Raw genomic sequence first — 21,655 nt, 5'->3', positions numbered from 1 at the left:
ATAAGGAGAGATGAAATAATGTTGAAGATGAACCCATAGAAGCATGCCATCCGTATCAATTTCTGAAAAAAGAATTCATATTGTTCATGCCATCGTTGAGGTGGGAGCAGTAGGAGTAGCAGTAGCTGCCATGATAGATGTCTCAGTTGGTCCTACGTAGACAGTTTGGGCTAAAACATCCAAGGTGGGTGCCAAAACCGTTGACCCAAATCAACTGCCAACAAAAGCAAGGGTATTGAGAATTCGAGAGAAGTGGGATTTAGGTCCTGAGAGATTTCTTTGAAGAATTGTATCAGCTGAAGTGTGGCTGTGGCAGCAGGATCCTGAATAGAAAGCACAGTTGAAGCTGTGGCTAACGAGAGGTGGTAGTGATCCATTAGAAGCCAACCTGGAGCAGTCAAGAGCAAAAGTCACGGGAGGAGATTTTTAGAATACTCAGTTCCTTTGCTTCTCAACTTTTGATGATAAGGTAACATCTGCTTAGTATGAGAGTATTTCAATAAAGTTAGGAAAAATAGTAGTAGAAAAATGGCCGGGGCATCTTCATGAGGGCAGCAGTGCTACACACTCCTTTTATCAATCAAAGATGAGGAGAGTTTGAATCATTAGCATCTGCCTTACAGTCTTTATTTGATTCCCACTTTTTTTTTTTTCTTAAAGCATCTTTCAAGGGTACTTATCTGTCTTCAGTTAATAATAATGGCATGGTTAAATTCCTAGGGCCCTCAGCTATTTAGGGGTAGACTAATGTTTGGTATCATCACTTCTGAAAGTGTCTTGAACTTGTTCCTAAGGAAAAAAAATTTATAGTTTTTGTTTGAAATTCCACATTCTATAACCTTTTTGAAATCATTTGTACTATGCTTTCTACTGAGATTATCCTTGGCCACTACGTGCGTGTTACCTCTTCTTGGAACACTCTTTCCCTTGTTATTTCAAGCAAGATAGGACCACATTTCAGAGAAGTAATGGGGAAATCCAACCACACAGAGTATTAGAGAGCAATTCAGAAATGAAGTGAGGTCATTGTAGTGTTTTATGCAGAAAAGTTCTGTGATCTCATTCTGTTTAAGATGCTTTTGATGGGCCCGGCGGCGTGGCCTAGCCTAAAGTCCTCGCCTTGAATGCCCCGGGATCCAATATGGGCGCCGGTTCTAGTCCCGGCAGCTGCACTTCCCATCCAGCTCCCTGCTTGTGGCCTGGGAGGGCAGTTGAGGACGGCCCAAGGCATTGGGACCCTGCACCCACTTGGGAAATCCGGAAGAGGTTCCTGGTTCCCGGCTTCGGATCGGCGCGCACCGACCGTTGCGGCTCACTTGGGGAGTGAAACATCGGACAGAAGATCTTCCTCTCTGTCTCTCTTCCTCTCTGTATATCTGCCTTTGTAATAAAATAAATAAATCTTTAAAAAAGAAAAAAGATGCTTTTGAATGCTGTGTTGAAGAGGTCTAAGATGGCAGGGTAAGCATGGTCCGTTGAGAGACTTGTCATGGGGTTATTACTGTAATTCAAAGGAAAGATTAGAATGTCTCAGAATAGCTGTGTGGCCATGAACATGACAAGAAGTGGTTGGATCCTGAAGTTATGTGTGTATGTAAATATATGACTATTACAGAAACTTTTAAATACAAACAAAAATAGGCAGAAGAATACGGATTCTCATGTTGTAAGATACTCAGTTCTCTCATGGAAAATAGAGAAAAAGATGTACTAGTCACTGAACTCAGGACATTACTTCTGTCCTCTCCCAGTCCTCCAAGTGGTGACTAGCAGGAGATGCCCACACACGGGGAAAGGGATGTGGAATATGTCTGTGAATCTGTGTGAGGACATGGGAATGTCTATTTTGTATTTGGTTTTACTATTTCTAGGTTTTTGGGTTTACAGTCTTCCAGTGGGCATGTACCAGGAAATGCCCACACCCAGGGAAGGCGACACGAAGCGTGTCTATCAGAATCTGTGTGAGTATGTGAGAATATTTATTTTATGTTTGCTCTTATCATTTCTAGGTTTCATAGTTGTCATATGCTATTTAATAGTAATAGATGTTATTAAGAAAATTATGCAAAACCCAGATAACTTTTTAAAAAATTCTCAGGCAATCCATGCCTTTGGTTTAGCAAATGTTAATAACAATAGCACCAACAATAATGGCAGTCTTTAATACCTGTGTCTCACAGTTTTGTTGTCATTTAGGCAAGAGTTTCTAATATGGCAGTATGGGAGTGTGGGAACAGTGTTTTCCTTTGCAGAATTTCTTTAGGGCACCCGTAAACGTATGTCATAAATAGTGACAAAGAAACTAAATTTGAATTAGCTTTTACTTCTTTGGCTTTCATAAGACTGAAAACACATCACTATCTATAAAGGGCTTAACTAGATTTCATGAGGAAAGAAAAAACAGTTTTGTTGCAGTGTAGATCCTCCATCCAATTTGTGTTGCTGGCTCTGCTCGAAGAATGAGGCTTACTCCTTTTTGAAGTGCCTCTTGGCTTCCACACCTTCATATGTGTACGTCTGAAAGGTGTTAAGAAACAAAAGAATTTGCCATTAACATGTAAGTGTCAAATTAAGAAAACAGTAGTATGAGTATAGCTTTAAATTAATTTGTTCCTTGTTTTTCTTGCACTTGATAGCAACATTTTATGAAGAATATGAGATACCCATTTAAAATGGTTTGGTTTGTAGTCATTTTCATTCTTAGTTAAAATAGACATTGATATATTTGACATAATATAGGTTCTCTTTTCTAGATACTGGAAAATATATTCTTAAAATTGTTAAGTTTATAAGAAAATGCATAATTATTTGTTGAAGCTGTAATTCAGTAATAACACAAATATTGTTATCGTTTTAATCTTTGGACTATAATTATAATAATTATTTCAAACTTACCTGGACTAGTTCACCACCGATAATTTCTCGGAAGGTATTCAGTTCATTTCCATTGTCCAGCCGCTTGAATTTTCCAACCAATTTGTTTCCCTCAAGTGTCCAGGCTCCCTAGATAATAATGATAGCAATAGCAATAATGAGCTATTTAGTGGAGTCTTACACTTAACAGGGACTATTCCTAAATTTATGCAGTTCAATTCATTTTTCCCTTTAATCATCACAATAACCTCTTGTAGATATTGTCTCTACTTTACAGATGAAGAAATCATAATATGGCATAATAATTTACCCAAAATGACAGAGCCAGGATTGAGCCCAGGCTGTTGTGTTCTAGATTATGTGTTGGCAAATATACTCATCTACTTCTATATTCTCCATATGCTGAATTTTAAGGAAGGTAAACAATGATTTTTTTTTTGTAAGTCATTTATGTTGAGTGTGTTAAATTTAGTCAGGTTTTGAGTTAGTTTTATGGAGAGGATAAACACTGCTTGTTTAATATGTGACTGTAGCAGTAATTAAAGAATGGCATATGGGGCCTGGCACAGTAGCCTAGCAGCTAAAGTCCTCGCTTTGCATGTGTCGGGATCCCATATGGGCACCAAGTTGGATCCTAGCATCCCTGCTTCCCATTCAGCTCCTTGCTTGTGGCCTGGGAAAAGAGTTCAGGATGGCCCAAAGCCTTGGGACCCTATACCCACATGGGAAACCCAGAAGAAGCTCCTGGTTCCTGGCTTTAGATCAACTCAGCTCTGGCTGTTGCAGCAGATTTACTTGGGGAGTAAATCAATGGACGGAAGATCTTCCTTTCTGTCTCTACTCCTCTCTGTATATCTGACTTTCAAATAAATAAGAATATGTCTTTGGAAAAAAAAAGAATGGCATAATTGATAAGACACTCAGCAATTAAATTGTCCTTGGAAACTTATTTAGGAAAATTCTGAGACTAAAAAGGGGTTTTAAAAATCTGTTGAAAACATAAATTTCATTATAAATAGGTATATACTCAGTCATTCACAGGGTATTTTTCTAATTGTCAGTGTTCAGTGCAAGTTCTTTACAGATTTGTATGAGGTCATAGATATTATATTTAAATACATTCTCTCCATTTGTGCAGTGTATAATATGGAGGAAATTCATTTGTCCTTCCAGTAAATAGAGACCTGCATTAGTTAAACCACCAATTTTATAAAGCAGAAATTATTTTAGTATGGACAGAAAAATCAAGAATATATTACTGATGAAAAATTTCTTACACTGACTTCAGTCCCATCTGCTAAGGTATAATTAAATGTGACACCAAGTTCAAAAACAATATCAATGGTTCGAAAAGTGCTTGATTCTTTGACTGTGAACTTGTTTCCATCTTGTTTAATTGTCACCTTCAGATTATCATGAGCTGCAAGCTTCCTTTTCATCACATTAATACCTTTAAAAGGAAACAGATTGGACAAAATAAAATCAAACTGTCATGGAGAGTATTTATTTCTCTAATTTCTGTTTTATTTTATTTTGGGGGTTGCAAAGAAAACACAGTAGCATTGCCTTTGTAGGAGAGCATTCAGACTCCTTTTGTAGAGAAAGTTTATTCAGATTAAAAGAACTGATTTATTCTCTAAAGCTTAAGAAAAGTGAAACATAGAATTTTAGAATCTTACTATACTGTAAGTTGAAAATATGTCATTGCAGAAATTAAAAATAAGAAAGGAGAAGAGGCAATGAGAATGAAAGGGAAAAGAGATGGCATAGGAAATATTATGTTCTTAAAACTATATGTCAGAGCACATGAAAGTTGTTCCCTTTGTAGGGATAAAAACATTGAATCATAAAAAATAATTTTAGAATCACAGTGTTGAATAATTTTAGAAAGAAAAACCTTTGTCATAGTGTTAAGGAAATCAAAATGCAGAAATGTCAAATGAAGTGTTTAGATCACTCCTATATAACTACTTCCACATATACGGTAGTCTTTTTATTAGTGCCCCTTTGTTTTTCTTAATGGCTTATAAATTTTGAGCTTAATAATTCTTTTTGCTGTTGTGGTATTTTTGGCACAAAATGAGAACATTAGAAAATTGCACAGCCAAATTCATTATTACAAGAATATATAAATCCTATAAACTTGGAATCACTGAAACTATAGGATGTAAGGAACTGACAGTTTTTTGCTCTTCTTATATAGTGTCTGAACGGTCAGAGTATTAGAATAGAGTTATAAATCACTTAAATTCAACTCCTGAAGGAAATACATAGCTTTTTAAGATTACTCCCAGAGTTTTACAAGTCAGAAAAAAAGATCTGAACCTCATTATTTGGCATTGTGAATTTTGGTGGAACTTTTTTCTATTAATGTAGCAAATTATCTTTGCTTTTGCCACCTTCAGAATTTGATGCTTTAAAAGCTGGAGATTATCTTTACGTTGCGACTTTGTTTCTCAAAAAGCAGTGTTAGTTTTCCGTGATATTGGTAAACCAACATGAAAGGAGAGCTGGAGACACATCTTGATCTTGTCCTTGTGTCTCCTCTATTGAGACAATATATTCTTCCCTTATCTTCTGGATCTTCTCCACATCAGAACCAATCCTAAGTCAGAAAAGGTGTGTGCAAAAATATAAAAAGCCACTGAAAATGAAATCCTTACCCATTTTTTCCATGAAGTTGTCATAGTTGTCATTCTGGCAGACTTTCCAAGTACCATCGAACGCCATGGTCTCAGGTGAGTTAGTCTTGGGCAATCAGAGATCCAGAGCAATCCTTAGGAGAGAATTTATTCTGTTTCTTATCTTAGAGACAGCTTCATAGTATGAGGTGGAAGTTTAAAGTTCAAAAGATCACCTGAGTACTCTGATGTGAATCAGTTCAATCTCCTCTTTGTATAAATATCTTAGCTCTTCTGAAACTCAGTTGAATTAAAACATAGGCATAATTGCTCTGTCCTAAACTGCAACTCATGGACTTATTTACTTCAAGAATTAGAATACAGGCTGTCTGAAAAGAGTTTTCCTACTTACATGTTCAAAGTGCACACTGTATTGTGGCTAACATAATTTATAGCACATATTTAATAATGCAGGATGATGTGATTATTAATGACCTCTTCTTTTTACCCTATGATGTGCCTTGAAAACAAGACATTGTGACCAAATAAACTTGAAGAGTTAAAGTTGATATGATTGTTGAGATCAGAAATTAACTTCCTCATATGCCATTTAATCTATGTTTATAGTTGCTAGGAGTTCGGATAAATATTCTAGCATTGAGTGGGCAACCCTTCAGGTTGTGGATTTGATTTGAATGGTCTTGGTTAGTGAGTAAAATTTCAAGAGGTAGATAACATAAAAACTCTCACAGAAGAATCAGCTTTACACATCTGGCATGTGCAAAGCGCGGAAGCCAGATGTTAGCTATACTATTAACTAAAGACACTTCTTTGTCTTACTTTAATCCCTCTAATAGCCAAATCTGACAGAGTGACAGCACAATATGAGAATCTTCGAAAGGTTCATGGAAATTCAGAAAAAAAGAAAAAAAAAACCACTGTGCATGGATTTCAACACTTTTTTTTTTGTACCAAAATAAACGTATCTTAGTCCCAGGAGTTTTCACAGGTATCTTGGCGTGTGTATGGGATGAGAGTACAGAGAGTAGCAAGAAAGATAAAAAGAGAAATTCATTGTATTCTTCCCTCTTCTCACTTCAGACTTGCAGCCTGATGCAGGCCTGAGCACAGAAAAGTAAAGTATGGTGTTTTTTTTGCTGTTAGCTAGCTTTGAGATGTTAACTACTAGAAAGATGCTTTTGTTCTCTGACAGTGACCAGAAAGCATTAAAGTTCATTAGGCTTCAGGGTAAGACATGTGGAATAATTGGAGCAGGACATTGGGAATGCTGTAGCATTTTTATATATTCATTGTGTCCACTGGGCACCAGTGTTTCAGTGACGGTGCCTGTGGAGAGAGGAGACAAAGATCTTCCATCCACTGGTTCACTTGCCAAGTGGCTGCAACAACCGGAGCTGAGCAGATCCAAAGCCTGGAGTCAGGAGCTCCTTCCAGGTCTCCCATGCAGGTACAGGGTCCCAAGGCTTTGGGCCATTCTCACTGCCTTCCCAGGCCACAAGCAGGGTGCTAGAAAGGAAGTAGAGCAGTTGGGATACAAACCGGCGTCCATATGAGATCCCGGGCATGCAAGGCGAGGACTTTAGCCACTAGGCTACCATGCTGGGCTCAAAGGAAAGCATTTGTAATGGGTAGTCCTTTACATTCATAAATTTAGTTATATCTTGGCAATGGATGATGTTGTCTTTTTCTCTTTTTTGGATAATGAAAGTTCATCATTTTCAACTTGGGAACAAGTAGGAATATTTATGATTACTCTATATCAAGGATTGAGTTGTAATCCACTCTTTAGGGTGGTCCATGGGTTTAGAACACTATGGGTTATGAATCCATTTTTTCCTTTCCACATCAGGAAAAGTGTAATCTGGTCACTCAGAAGTGTGATACAATAAAAAGATGAGTTTTGAGACAAAAACAACTTGTGTTTCAATACTGCTGCCAGAACAGTTATTATGCAGAACCTTGGACAGATTACCTAATCTCTTTAACCCACAATTAATCCATATAAAATAAAGATAATAGTTGATATGTAGCAATTTGTGAAAAAATTGTATAGAGTAACTAACCTGAGCAACTGGCAGGTATCAGGTAACCAATCAATAAGCCTCAGCATCTCTCCTCATTCTTTGATGAAGGAAATCCAATAGCAGTAACCATGTATTAAAAGTATCACAGGTTGGAGCCAACATTGTGGTGCAGTGAATAAAGTAACTGTTTGCCATACAGGTATGCCACATAGGCGCTGGTCTGTGTCCTGGGTGCTCCCCATCCCAATCCCTACTGATGGCCTGGGAAAAGCAGTGGAAGTTGGCTCAAGTGCTCAGATCCTTGCATCCATGTAGGAGACCAAGATAAAGCTCCTGGCTCCTGGCTTCAGTCTGGCCCAGCACTGGCCATTGCAGCCATCTGGGGAATAAACCAGATAATAAGAGATCTCTTTCTCTCTCTCTGTCTCTGAAACTCTGACTTTCAAAATAAGCAAATCGCAAAGAAGTGTCACCAGGCCTCAAATCACTTTGATATTTGTGAAGAAAATCCACATGTTCCTCATTTTTATTACAAAACCACGTATAGGCTACTTCAATATTTTGTTATGTGCACTAGCGATCAACTTGTGACTGGATATGCCCTGGCTTTGCCTATAAAGGTTAACACCATGCCATAGCACTGAGAACATATCTTTTCATTTTATAACTTCACATCAACTTAAATAACTCACAAAAGCACCCTGCCACAATCAAGAAGAGGAGGAAGAAAACAGAATGATTTGTTGCTGGTGCTTGCCTAACAGTGCCTAACAAACATGACCTCATCCTCTGTCTTGTGGGAACTTTAATTTTCTCAGAAGGCACAAAAGAATCAGATGAAAGCAGGTAGCATTTGGATTCACACAAACGTGCCAACAGAATAGGCATGTTAAATGTTCTGTTTTCATTTGTCAGTGGTCATGACTCCAACTAAGGTCAGTGGGGAAACCCTGCTATCCATGTAATGTGGCGTCATTCGATTTTTTTTAATGTTCTGATTGCATTTTTTCCCTTTATATGCCTGTTTACCTATTTTGTAAGAATTAGAGAGAGAGAGACAGAAAGAGAGATTGATTCCCCCATCTGCTGATTCACTCCCCAGATGGGTACAGTGTTACAGTTGGGCCAGGCTGAAGACAGGAGCCAAGAGCTTCATGTGGTTTTCCCTCTTTGATGGCAGGGGACACAGTGAAGCCACCTTCTACTGATCTTCCCATGCCATTAGCCAGGAGTTGGATAGGAAGTAGAACGGCCAGGAATGAACTGGATCCATAAGGGAGGCTGGCATAACAGGCTACGGCTTTACCCACTACACCACAATGTCTGTCCCTGTAGATCACTTTTTTAACATCATACTTTTCCAGCTCCTCAGTTCAGTAGCTCCTCAATTCCTATCACTTATCTGGACTCCATCAAGAAAATGTTATACAGAAATTATGGAGCAGTTTCCTTAAAGACCTTTATGATGGATCCCACATCACCCTGCTCCCAGGGAAAGTAAAAGCCATATCGTAAAACCTGGCTTGCAAAGCCAGCATTATCGGCAGTCTCTTTGCAGTCCTTCCCATGTACTCCAAGATCTAGACATACTAAGCCTTTTTCAGTTCTTGGTCTCCTGATTGCTCATGTTTAGTTTGTTTCAGTTCCTGGCATGGTCATAAATTTCTGTAAGAGAACTGCCTCAAGCTACCAGAAGTGAGTCAGGTAACCATCCTGTCCAGGGGTCATGACCTGAGGGCCTTGGTGTATCTATAACAATAATAAACCCAACAGCTGAGTCGCAATAACCAGGACAATACAAATGGCATGAGCTCCTGTGCTAAAACTAGATTTTAAAAGCTCACTTTCTAGAAATCCGAAATTCTACCCAGTTGTAAAGCTAACTGCATTTCTTTCCAGGGTATTACTTTTTGTGTAATTAGTGAGCAACAGCAGTTTTGGGTGTTTTCTTTTCAGAATCTATGGATCCTCTATTCTTTTTTCATCTAAAGTTGTTTAACATGTTAAAAAAAATATGGCTACATAAGAGGAATTGAGGGGCAAAGGATAGCTGGGAGATCTTAATGTTAGTGCCAAATCTCTAGCAGTGAATATAGAGTAAGGGGGAATTGTCAAGTGTGCCAATAGTTTGCTTCATTCTCTTTTGATTATCAGTGTCTAAATTTTAGAAATAGTTAATTTCTAAACCTGTTTAATAATGTTTAAATATTATTTCTGAGATGACTGTCTGGTTTTCTTCCAAAAAGATTCTGGGTACAGCAGTGCACAGGGATATCCTGGTGTGACCTGCCGATTCTCATGAGGAATTCAACAGCCATGTATTAGAGGATTCATGCATGCTAGTTGGATGCAAAAAGGACTTATCATTCCTTTTTTTGTAGTGTATGTATTTTAAGAATGATGAGACTCCCTTGAAAGCACTGTGGCTGGGAGATTGTCTCCTGTGCTCCTCGTGTTATAGATAAAGGTGGATTTGTATGGTCACAGCTCTTCACTGTTACATCCAAGCCTTTGTTTCTGTATTTTTTTTAAAAAAAATAAATAGAATCTTTTCCTTTGAGACCACTTGCTTTGTTTGTATCATCTTCCAGCCTACTTTGTCATGGTTTTCTACCATCTAACCCAATCTAGCATTCTTATCTGTCATTCAACCCCATTGGATGATTTTATCTACCATCCATCACTGAAAATTTTGTTACTCAGCTCACTTTTATGCTGTGTCCTGCCATCCAGAGTGATGTCCAAGTCCATGTGGATAAGCCAGCTGCCACTAGAAGTTCCTCACTCCACCTCACATCTTATAACCTTTACTTCTGTTGGCTTCATCCACTTGCATCCAGGGCCATGTCCACTGATTTGTCACCATCTGAACTGCTCCTTCTATGATACTCTGTAATCATGACTTTCTGTATTCTTGCATAACATCAGTTCTTGGCTTTCAGACAATTCAGTCAGTTCTAGTATCTACTTCTCTCAAACTAGAGGCCTTTCCTAGTTTACTGAAATTTTCTATCCAAACAATATTTTCTAGCCTCTTGTCAATAAAAACCAACCTAGGTGCTATGACACTTACATGGTTTCTAGTCTCAGCTGAATCAGCTGCACTGTCTGGGAAGACTTCTGTGTGTATTATTAGCTCTCTGCATTCATGACAATAACTATATTCTAAAGCCTTGACCTTTTCCCTCAGTAGATGGGATACATGTTACATTACAGCAGAAGTCATGCAGCAGTTCCCAAACTTTGTCTCCCTAGTTACAAAGTCACCTGTTGTGGTTTCCTTAACTCCTTTTGTTTTATGTACTTACTTGCATGACATGTTGTTTCCTCCTGAGGGGACAGAATTCTAGTGTTTGATCATCAAGCATGTTCCCTAATAATGATCTTCACATCACTGTCTTCTGCAATGGCACCAGGCTCCTGTTGTAACCCAGTATAGTAATTTGACTTTATTCCTAATTTTCAACTTATTTGAATATTGTTCTCCTTTACTGAGTCACCACTACAAAATTCATTGGCAGATAATTGCCTCCAAAACAACCTATTTGTCTGAAGGAGCTTGGTGAAATCAAGTGAATTTTCATCTAAGAGTAAAAGAATATTTCCAAATTGCTCCGTTTTAGGTATGGCAGAATCAATCTTGTGGAAATAAAGAAAATACTACTGGTTTTGGGAAAAGCGTTGGTTGGCATTGTTATTCTCTATGCATGACTTTACATTCTTGCCACAGAGAACAATACTTAGTAGAAAGATGAATTAATACACATTTCTGTTTTAGACAATTTTGAAAATACAGTTGGAGTCAAGGAAAAAGTGAAAATCATCAGGGTCCTCACCACCTAAGGTAACTAGTACTAAATTTTGTACGTGTGTGTGTTCATACAAAAATATTCACAGATTTATTTATGTAAAGTATACATTTTATCCAAGAAGTTGGAATCATGCTATATTGTTTTGCAAACACTTTATATGAATTGACTTTATATGAATTAATCAGCATTTTCTTACTCAATCCTCTTATGCTTTTAGATAATCAGCATATACATTAGAATAGTCATACAGGTAACAGAAAATATAAAAAGGCATAAAGAAAATGTTAAGTACTTGTATTCCCACCAATTTGGCATAATTTCTATGATGATTATATATAGCTTGAATATGGTTATCATGCTTTCATATGTACCAATTTACTTGTTTTTATTTACATATGCATATATATACTTATACCTATGAATGTATACTCATGTATTTCTTTGTTGTTGTTTTTGCAGACAGAAAAGTTTATTTGCGAAGGGTGCAGGAGAGCAGGGAAGGAAGGGAAGGGGAAAGCACCTCCAGAGAGAAAACCGGGAGGTGGGGTGCCCCTTGAAAGAGGAGGGAGAGAGACCCAAAGGGGCCTTTGGAAGTGTCTTGGGATTTTAAGCATTCCCTGACCCCTCCTTGTTGGGCGGGAGCCTACAGGTAAGATGTTTCCCATTGGTGGTCTCCTAATCAGCTAAGAAATGAGTGGGCAGTGCTGGTGCCACTCACCTGAAGGTGTGGCCAAGACCTCAGCAAGCCTGGACGTTCTCAGTCCCCCCTCTTGAAATCTCACATCCTACTTCTGTAGGGGAAAAGGACGATGATGTCTTCTGGCTGCTTCCCGCTGAAATGGAGCATCGTTTGGGTAAGGGGCCCAAGAGGTGTGGGATTCAAAGAGAGATGGTCTGGGTCATCCAGGCTGCTGTGGCTGAGGTTGGTCATCATAGAAGTCTGCATGTTCCAGGCCACTTGGAGTCTGAAGACTGCTAATGGGGAAACAAAAACAAAACAGTTAAGAAGCAAGTTGCATGGTCCACGTGGAGCAGGAGCCAGCACAGATGCAAAGAGGGCCCACAGGCTAATTCTCTCCATTCAAGAGCTCAAAGCAGGCAGGCAGGTTGTGGTGTAGCAAGTTCTGGTGCTCAAAGGAAACCCAGTATCTAAGGTGACAGAGACTGAAATATCTCTGTTCAACCTCCCATTTCCTGTGTCATGCTAGTTCTGGGACTCCTGTCAATTCAGAATAGCATATGCTGGGAGTACTGAAATGATATCTATGACTGACCTGTGGCTGACCTGTGGCATCCAGGTGTGCACTGAAGACCACAAAGGAAGGAGGTGAGGGTGAGATCAGTACACTTGACTCACACTTGATTGACCTTTCATGCCTTTGGGATGTCTCCATTAGAACAGCTTGTGTCCAGGAGTGAAAAATCCGCTCCTGTTCCCTGCGCAGTGCTAAACCTAGGCCTTTGTCTGATAACCTCAAGTTGACAAGCCTGCTCAACAATGGGCCTGATTCTGTAAGTCTGCATGATAATGTTTTAGTTAGGGCCCCATCATGCTAGCTGCGATGATGGTATCCATGACAAGATGTGGGGAAACACATAGAAAACACTTATCTGTTAAGTGCCTTTTTGAAAAGCAGCTTTAAATCCTCCAGTGCTTCCCAGATTGGTTCTGCAGAATCTGATTGATAGGGGGTGCTGACCTTAGACCATGGAGTCAATATCTACCCCAGGAGGGAAAACAACCTTGTACATCAGGGGCTAAGACAAAGCCTACAAGGACCTTCATCAATATATCTCATCCCCAATAAAGGGGCCAGTGTCTCTGGAATAACTAAAGAGTGGTAGAAGTGGAGATACCCCCAAGTACAAGCCCACGGCCAGATATGTCTCATACAGTTTCTTTGAATGGATCTCGACCCAGGAGAAAAAGGCAAGTCAAGGCAGAAAACCGAGCACCTGTGTCTAGCAAGAAATTGACCTTTTGAGAGCCCACCATCAGGGAGATCCGAGGCTCCTCAGTATGAACCCAGGTGGTGGGAGACTGGATAGGAATTCCTAGGGCCCATCAGTGGAGGTCCTGGTCAGCAGACCCCTGCTCCCTCTGGAGCTGGGGGGACAGCGTGTTTTCCAATGATGCCCCTTTCAGATTGGACATGGTCCTGGAGGAAATGCCTGGCCTATAGTTCGAGGACACTCCCTCCAAAAATGGGCTGGCTTCCTACAGTAGCAGCACCACAGGGTCCTTTTCCCTGAGGTGGATGCATTCATAGCGACCAGCATTTCACTGTGGTGCCTGTCTTTCTGCCTTTCCTTCTCTTAAGTCTCAACTATAATAAATAGCATTGGCTGCCTGGATCAACTGGTCCAAGCAGGACTTATCAGGGTCTGCCTTAAACTTTTGGAGCTTTCTCCTGATATCTGGGGCAGACTGTACAAAGAACTTGTCCTTGAGGATCGCTCCACCCTCCACTGTATCTGGGTCTAAATTGGTGAACTTCACAATTGCCCCCTTGAGGTGTTCTAGAAAGGTCATTGGTGGCTCATTTCCCCCTGATGAACAGTGGTGAGCTGGCTGTAGTTCAAAGGCTTAACTTTTGCCCTTCCTAATCCTTCCAAAATACAATAAATGAAGTGATTTTGTTCCCACTCATGTCTTTCGTCCTGTGGGTCCTAGTTGGGATTCTTTGTGGGGATTGCCTCTGCTCCAGTGGGGATGTTTGCTTTGTCTCTGATGCTTTTCCTCTGAGCTGCATAATAACTGTTTGCAGCCTCAGGAGCCTTTTCCAGCACCCTCTTTCTTTCTAAGGAGGTCAGGGTGTTGTCTAACAGTAACATTACATCCTTCCAGGCTAGATCATATACCGACTGGAGTCGTTCATAAGTTTGTACATATTGATCAGGGTTGTCAGTGTAACTCCCCAAATCATTTTTTATTTCCTTGAGTTCTCCAAGAGAGAAAGGCTTATAACCAATTTGTATACCAAATTCTCCTACCCCCACAGCTTGAAGAGGAAGCATGGCTTCTCCCTTCATTCTAGGATAGGCCCAGAAGCCTTTTCCTTTGATGCCTGTGGATAAGGGGAGCAAGCTTTTCTGGATAAGCAAGAGATTAGGTCCCAGTGGAGGAGGTGATTCCTTGAATCAGGGAGGAGAATCTTTATTCACTTGGAAATTACCTCTTCCTTTGAATCTGAAATGGCCAACTCCCCAGTTGTCTGAATTAGGTTTTTCTCTATTCTGCCATTCTTTAGGTGATCCCAGAGATGGAGAAATATTCGGACGTAGGAAATTTCTACCCACCTTCCCCAAATATTTAAGGATGCAACCAAGAGGAGTCCGGGAGTCTACTCATAAATTTTGAGATCCCATCTAAGTAACAAAGAGACAATGAATAGGCTAGAAAGACAGACTTGCCCCCTTCTCCCTTGTCTAGCCTATACCCGAAGTGTATGTTAGAGCTGGGGGCAAGTCCAGTCTGACCCCGTGTGCAGTCATGACAGGAGTGACCCTGCTGTGTGCCGGAACAGGATCCACGAGCTTGGGGACTACCACTATTACCCGTGCCTTGCCCCACCTGTCCGTGACTATCTCATCCCCTGTGGAGGCTCTGGAAACCTTGGTAACCACTTCACCAATATTCTTTTCCTGAAAATCTAAAGTAGCTCCTGGAGCTGAGGAACATGACTGCTAATGCTTATTGCTTCAACTTTCTTCTCGGCCTGATTAAAATAAAAGCACACAGAAATGTGTGTGATTCCAATATGGCTGAAAATTGTTAAGGCATGGAGCTCACCTTAAAATAGACTTGCCCCAAAACAAACTGGGAAGTAGCAAGGGCAAGTTTCTCAAATTACCTTGGGCTAACTGATTTGGGAATTTCCCCCATCCCAAATGGAAGCAGATAAGAATTACAATAGGAATATAAACAGAACCTTCGTCCTAAATTCCTCCTGTGGGCAGACTCCAAGACTGCCCCTCCCTTTTCTAATGGTTGGTTCTGGCTTCAAAAGTGATAAGGTTTCTACCTGGCTGCAGGTTCCTGGAATTTCTCAAAAACTCCCTGTGGCTATTGGAGCTTCTAAGGGAAAAATCTCCTAACAGTGTAGCTCCAAATGCGCGTTCCCATGCTCTGGCCAGCAGAGCCAGTAATGTGGACAAGGAGAGGGTCTGGGGATGAAGCACCGACAGGAGACCAGTGGTGGTAGAAGTCTCTGTGAAGTCTGCTTTATTGCTGCTTCACCTTTGCTTATATACTCTTCCCCCACATCCTCATTTAGCAGGGTATTGGATACAGATGAGTCCAATTAGTCTAGGTGTTTTTAGCCACAAGCCCAGTTCCTGTTCCTGCTCAGACCTTAGCCCACAACACTCCCATCCTAAGGCTGTTTGGGTTTCAGAGGCGGGAAGCTGCTTGGGTGATAGAATGGAGATGGGAGACAGAGCAAAGGGACTGGCCTTTGCTCAACTCATCTGGGGAGTGTAGAGGGGGTCGTCCAAAGCTCCGGATGAGCTGGGGGTGGCCAGGAGTCTCACCTCTCCTTCACCGAGGAGAGACCAGCCCGAAACGTGGCTGGGAGCTCGGCACTAGGGTACCCATTCGGGCAGTCGGTGTTCAGAATCCACTGGGGGAGTTTCTAGTCACGCAGAAGTGTTGCCTCTACCAGAGACCTTGAGTTCTCCTCCAGGTTTCCTCCGAACAGGTGCACACCACGGTGATAGGAAAGGGCAAAGAGGTGGTTAGGGATTAGGGCCTCTGAAGGCCTGAACAGCCGCCCTTTCTTACACCACTCCCCTAATAATACAATCCCTCTGGAGATTCAACCATAGTTAGGCCGTGGCCGGGGGTCCTCCGTGTTAGTGCAGAGCCATGGGGTGCCAAGGGTAACTTCCACAGGTGCAGTTCCACTTGAGGGAAGGCATACAGACCTTGTGAGTGTTCTCTCGGTTGAGTCCAGCCACGTGGCTCCCGTCTAAGTCTCTTTTTTCACGTCCCACTTTGGACGTCAGGGAAAATATGTTACCAGAAATGCCCAGTGGGTTCTTTCCTCATCTTAGTATAGAAATAAAAAGCCAGGAATCTGTTGCAGACAGAAAAGTTTATTTGTGAAGGGACCAGATGAGCAGGGAAGGGAGGGAAGGGGAAAGCACCTCCAGAGAGAAAACCAGGAGGTGGGGTGCCTCTCCAAAGAGGAGGGAGAGAGAGAGAGAGAGAGACCCGAATGTATACTCATGTATTTCTTTGCAAACACACATGCTGTGTGTGCAAGCGAATATGCAGAGACATATTCATTTGGTCAGATTTAGGTTTCAGAAGGCTTCATTTTCATCAAGTGTAGAAGAAATTGAGGGACCTACTGGAGGAGAAATATAGTTAGCTTTTACAGTAACACTGCTGAGAAATGAGGACTGAAACTAAAATGACAGAAGTGACACTGGAGAGAAGAGAGCTACAGAAATGCAGCAGTCCATAGGTGGCTGTCATGACCTGTCAAGACAGCAGAAGTGAGCGGTGCCAGGTAGGGATGGTATCTTCCAAGGGCATCACCAGGGCAGAATCTTCTATCTCTTCTAGATGGGAGATCAACCTTTGAAATACAGATAAAGTCAAAGAACATCATCATGGTCTGATGTTGAAATTTGTTCCCAGTGAATGTCTCCTTTCTTTTCAATAGGGAATTTTCTTGTTCAGGAAATAGATCACTTAAATAGAATCACTGTGTTTAATAATTTAGTTTTACTATCTGCTTGATTATCTGTTTTTCCTTCACCCATCCTTCTGTAATTTTGAGTTGAACAAGCACTAATTAGGAATTTAATTGAAATGTAGACTTTTCTGCTTATCTTTTTTCTTTTTTTTTTAAAATTTATTCATCAGTTACATTGTATTATGTGACACAGTTTCATAGGTACTTGGGTTCTCCCCACCCCTCCCCAAACCCTTCCCCCATGGTGGATTCCTCCGCCTTGTTGCATAACCACAGTTCAAGTTCAGTTGAGATTCCCTCATTGCAAGCATATACCAAACATAGAGTCCAGCATCTTATTGTCCAGTCAAGTTCAACGGCTTCTTAGGTTTTCTGTTTATCTTTCACTGAAGAAGTTTTCTTCCATTGTGTGCATAAAAAACAAGGTGCCTGTGTGATTTTTCTGGTCATTCTATTAATGAAATGTTCTCTCAGAGTCTCCAAGTACTACAACTCAAAGAGCACCTTTACAACGTGATCTTTGTAAATAGAATCTCCTGCAGCCCAGCTTGATAAATTACTATGTGAATGGTGCCCCTGAAGTTTTTTAGTAGGGTCTGGCAGCCTAAGGGCTTTTAACATAAAAATCACAGACCTAATTTGGTGTTTAGAAGTATCTGTTCAATATATTCAAAAGTATGTTTCATTCAAAATTAAAACTTCTCGCACATACACTACCTCCATCTCATACCATGGTTGTAGGTGGGCAAGCAATTTTCAGGGAATAGTATGTTTTATAAAACCTTGGATAACCTTTTTGGATTGGAGTGTAGGGCAGAGAGTAGAGAGGTCCAGTGTGTAAGTTTTCAGCACACAGCAGTATACCCTGCCTTCATCTGATCACTTTCAATGCCCCTTAAGCCTTTTGGCAGTATGTCAACAGCTTTTTGTTCCTAGTCTGTCCTCAACTTTTGAAGACCATCGTTTAAGCAGAGCATCTTTTTAAATGAACCCAGGCTGATATGGCCAGCAGTTATCCTTTATCTAGTTTCTAGAAGTCTCATATTGCTGAACCACTATTAGAACAGAGGAAGGTGTTTTGGGGGGTACCCCTCTATCCTTTGATAGATTGCATTAGCAGGCTGTTGAGAGGCAGGTGTTCCATTGCAATTCATCCTTGTTCTTTTATAATATGCTTCTCTTTCTATTGAGATAATTATGAAAAAAAAAATTCTCCTAAGTGTCCTCATTCATGTTGTGAATCCTAAAACCCCAGTCACTTCCATTGAAATATAGGCTCTGTGGTTTAATATCTCAGTTTGAAAATGCATTATTATATTGTTGGGTTAGTTAAAATTTTCTATTTCAATTTCAGTTATTCACCCATGCATTCATCCATCCATCCACTTTTTCATTTATTCAACTCTCCATCCATTTCTTAGGTTTGTGTAGAAGGAAAATAAAGACCATCGTTAGATGCTAATGGTTAATATATCTTAAAATTCAGATGAGTGACTGTGAAATGGAAATGTGTAGTTTCAAAGGAACCACTAAGTTGGTGTGTCATCAGCACTGACACAAGTTGATACATAAAATTAAAGATAATAACAGTGCATTTTACTCAGAATCTTTGTTAGATATATTCTACCAAAAATGTGTTATGCTGCCAACTCCTCTCTTTTGCAACATCTCTGCTTCTGTAGATTTAATCCTATGACCTGTTCTGAAAAAGTTCATTACACAGTTTTTGATCAGTTGGTTTTGACTAAAAATTGAGACTCACCTTCAGAGCTTGACCAAAGATTCTGGTCTGGAAAATATTAGGGACTTCTAAGCTAGTGAAGTTTTTTGTTTTTTAATTTATTTCACTTAAAAGAGTTACAGAGAGAGTGGTAGGCAGAGATCTTGCATATGCTGATTCACTTCCAAAATGGCTACCATAGTCAGAGGCAGGCCAGTTTGAAGCTGGGTGCCAGGGCTTCTTCTGGGTCTCTCATGTGGGTGCAGGGGCCCAAGACTTGGGTCATCCTTCACTGCTTTCTGGGCCATTGACAGGGAGCTGGATCAGAAGTGAAGCAGCCAAACATAAACTGGTCCCCATATGAGATTCTGGTGCTGCAGGTTGAGGATTAGCATGCCATGCCACCATGTTGGCCCCAAAGTGTTTTCTCTATACTTCATCTGCTTTGGAGATAGCTGTTAGCAGGGTTAAATTAAACACTGATATTCATGGCCATGATAGGCTTTGAGATTTGTTTTTCAAAACACTTTGAAAAACTTTTCAAAAAATTAAATGAGTAATATAGTCAATAGTATTTGCTATTACTTCATATAGGGCTACCATCTCCAGTGATTTTTAATGATCAAGAATAATTCTTGAAAATTAATTAAGGCACTGTTGGCCTATTTGTGTAACTAGAAACAATTTAGTAAGTTTCCCTGCCCCCCTTCCCCCTTGAGTCCCATTGTGAACTATTGTTCCGTAAAGTCCAGTTGTTAACTGTGATTGCTGTGGTCTATTGACTAATATTGCCCTGTGAATGATACCTATAATACATTTGGCCTAACAACCTAAACTGTCATACAGGGAAGGGTTTCATAGGAGTATTTTTGTTTGGAGCAGCTTACCTGGCATTGAATTAGTTGCAATCCAGAAAATTGTCTTTGCCTATGGCACATGAACTCTGAAACCCCAAATACCCAAATTTAACTATGTAAAACTGATACAGGTGCCTTGAGAACATGAAATAAAAGAGACTGGTTAGAATATAGTGACTTGATTGAAAGCTTTTAATGAAGCACTTCTGCTCCCAGATAAATTTCTCCATAACCACTCCCTTGGGTAATCATATGTCACAGTTAGTGGAATTGGCTTTCAGAGGGGATATCAGGCAGAATTGAGGACACCCTACAGGAAAGTTTACAGCACAATGAGCAAAATAGGACTATATCATGGTACTTTATAAGATCTTGTAACACTACATGAGAATGAAAAAAATTTTCTTACAAATTTCTGTGAGTGAAGGGTTGAATGACAAAGAGTAGGTGTCACGTATATCCTGATCAAAATGGATCTGAATTTCTCAATGGCAACTCTAGACACTAGAAGATAGTGAAGCATGGACTTCAAAATATAGATGAAATTATTGGTGTTTTTCCAATCTATAATTCCTAATGGAAGAGGGTTCCCTGGAAAATAGGATCTCTAACTCAGAAAGCCAAGATGTAAGGGAGTGAGAAGAGGTGACAATATGACAACTTCTGCTTTCATCCTCTAGTTGCCACATTTATTTGTCCTTCCAAGCGAGGATAGGGCACCTTAATGGTTATGACTAAGTGTAAGCTACATTATAGAGGATGGTTGCCCTAGCATTTCAGTGTATCAGCTCCAAACTGGTGCTAAGTAACCTCTTCAATAGACTATCCTCTGCCCATGTGACATGTGATAGGTCCTGTAGGTCCTAAGGTCATATGCCCAGGGATGTACCTTTTACTCTAAAGTGGTTTCCTTGTCTGATGTCATATCATGCCACATCCCATGAGAGTAAATTAAATGCTCAACGCTGAAACTTTGTAGGCAGAAGATGCCAAATTATGCTTTCCATGTATTTATTCCCATCAAGCCTACCCTTACCCCTTTCTAGGACAGTACAAGTCCAAAATATTAAAAGTGCCATACATTTCCTCCAAGGATGACACCACATTAGATCTTCTCTGGAAATTTGGCAGAGTGAGTCAGTAGATCAGCTTGTAGGGTGGAAGTTCATGCCCTTGTGTCCACACATGGGCCATTGACAATGCTAGGATGTTCCCAGTGACAAAGTCTATGTCGAGCAGCTGAGTCTTGCTGTCTAGTTGATTGTTTATCACTGTTCCATAGTGGATGTACTTATATGTGTATTAGGAGGAGAGTTAAAGATATAGTGTGTTGTACCCACTGGAATAGATCCATTACTCTCTCCTTTCCAAGATTTTTTTATCCTCAGTTTTCCAGTATTTTCTCTTGCCAGACAAGCAAGCCAAGCCATTTACCACATCATATGAATCTGTATGTATTTTCACATTGTTTTACTTAACTTTCTATTCAAAGTGCATTATTAAATATGTTCCCTGAAGCTCTTCTTATTAGAAAGATTTTTCCTCAGTACTGTCTTTTGAGCAGACCCTGTATTTTTTACTTGTACTCTTCCTATCCTTCAGCTAAGCATGCCCCTTTTCTTGCTCTGACAAAAGCCTTTCCCACCACAATGCAGTCACTAGTGTTAGCCAGAAAGAGGCCATTGCAACAACATAGTTGGTATGGGGGCAGCTTATTTGTACTTTTTGGCCTCATATTGTCCAATCCTAGGGAGCCACTTTCAGTGTACAATGTATTGCATCTAGACTCATGTAAAACATGATTTTTGGGGTTTTGCAAAGATTTTGTAAAAATTAATTCTTCAAAATTTTGAGTCAGCCCAGTCTTCGCTTTATGGAACTCAACTACATACTGTAATTTATTTAACAACATTCATGTCATCCAGAAGTCTAGATGCTAGTGATACTTTATGTTGAGTGTGACAGCTTAAAATATTCCAGAGATTGCCAGATATCACTTGGGATAAGGGAACAAAATCTTC

The 21,655-nt window shown here is 40.2% G+C and overlaps 1 protein-coding gene across 1 annotated transcript; it reads right to left on the bottom strand.

The window, feature by feature from the left end:
- Positions 1–2,380: 2,380 nt before the first annotated feature.
- On the bottom strand, positions 2,381–5,681 carry FABP2 (fatty acid binding protein 2). Its single transcript, XM_004594531.2, has 4 exons — positions 5,538–5,681; positions 4,152–4,324; positions 2,896–3,003; positions 2,381–2,517 (listed from the first exon to the last, which is right to left on the bottom strand). The coding sequence occupies exons 1-4, from the start codon at positions 5,602–5,604 to the stop codon at positions 2,467–2,469; spliced, it is 399 nt and encodes a 132-aa protein (XP_004594588.1). The 5' UTR covers positions 5,605–5,681; the 3' UTR covers positions 2,381–2,466.
- Between the last annotated feature and the right edge of the window lie 15,974 nt (positions 5,682–21,655).

The sequence above is a fragment of the Ochotona princeps genome, chromosome 7 (genome assembly GCF_030435755.1).
Source record: "Ochotona princeps isolate mOchPri1 chromosome 7, mOchPri1.hap1, whole genome shotgun sequence".
In the NCBI taxonomy this organism is placed as follows: domain Eukaryota; kingdom Metazoa; phylum Chordata; class Mammalia; order Lagomorpha; family Ochotonidae; genus Ochotona; species Ochotona princeps.
Note: the sequence above shows the minus strand (reverse complement) of the source record. Positions and strands in the feature narration are given on the sequence as shown.

Coding starts and splice junctions, on each gene's coding strand:
- FABP2 (XM_004594531.2), bottom strand. CDS start 5,604: ATGGCGTTCGATGGTACTTGGAAAGTCTGCCAGAATGACAACTATGAC. Junction 4,325..5,537: donor CAACTTCATGGAAAAAATGG/GTAAGGATTTCA, acceptor TTCCTTTTAAAG/GTATTAATGTGATGAAAAGG. Junction 2,518..2,895: donor TCGGTGGTGAACTAGTCCAG/GTAAGTTTGAAA, acceptor AACACCTTTCAG/ACGTACACATATGAAGGTGT.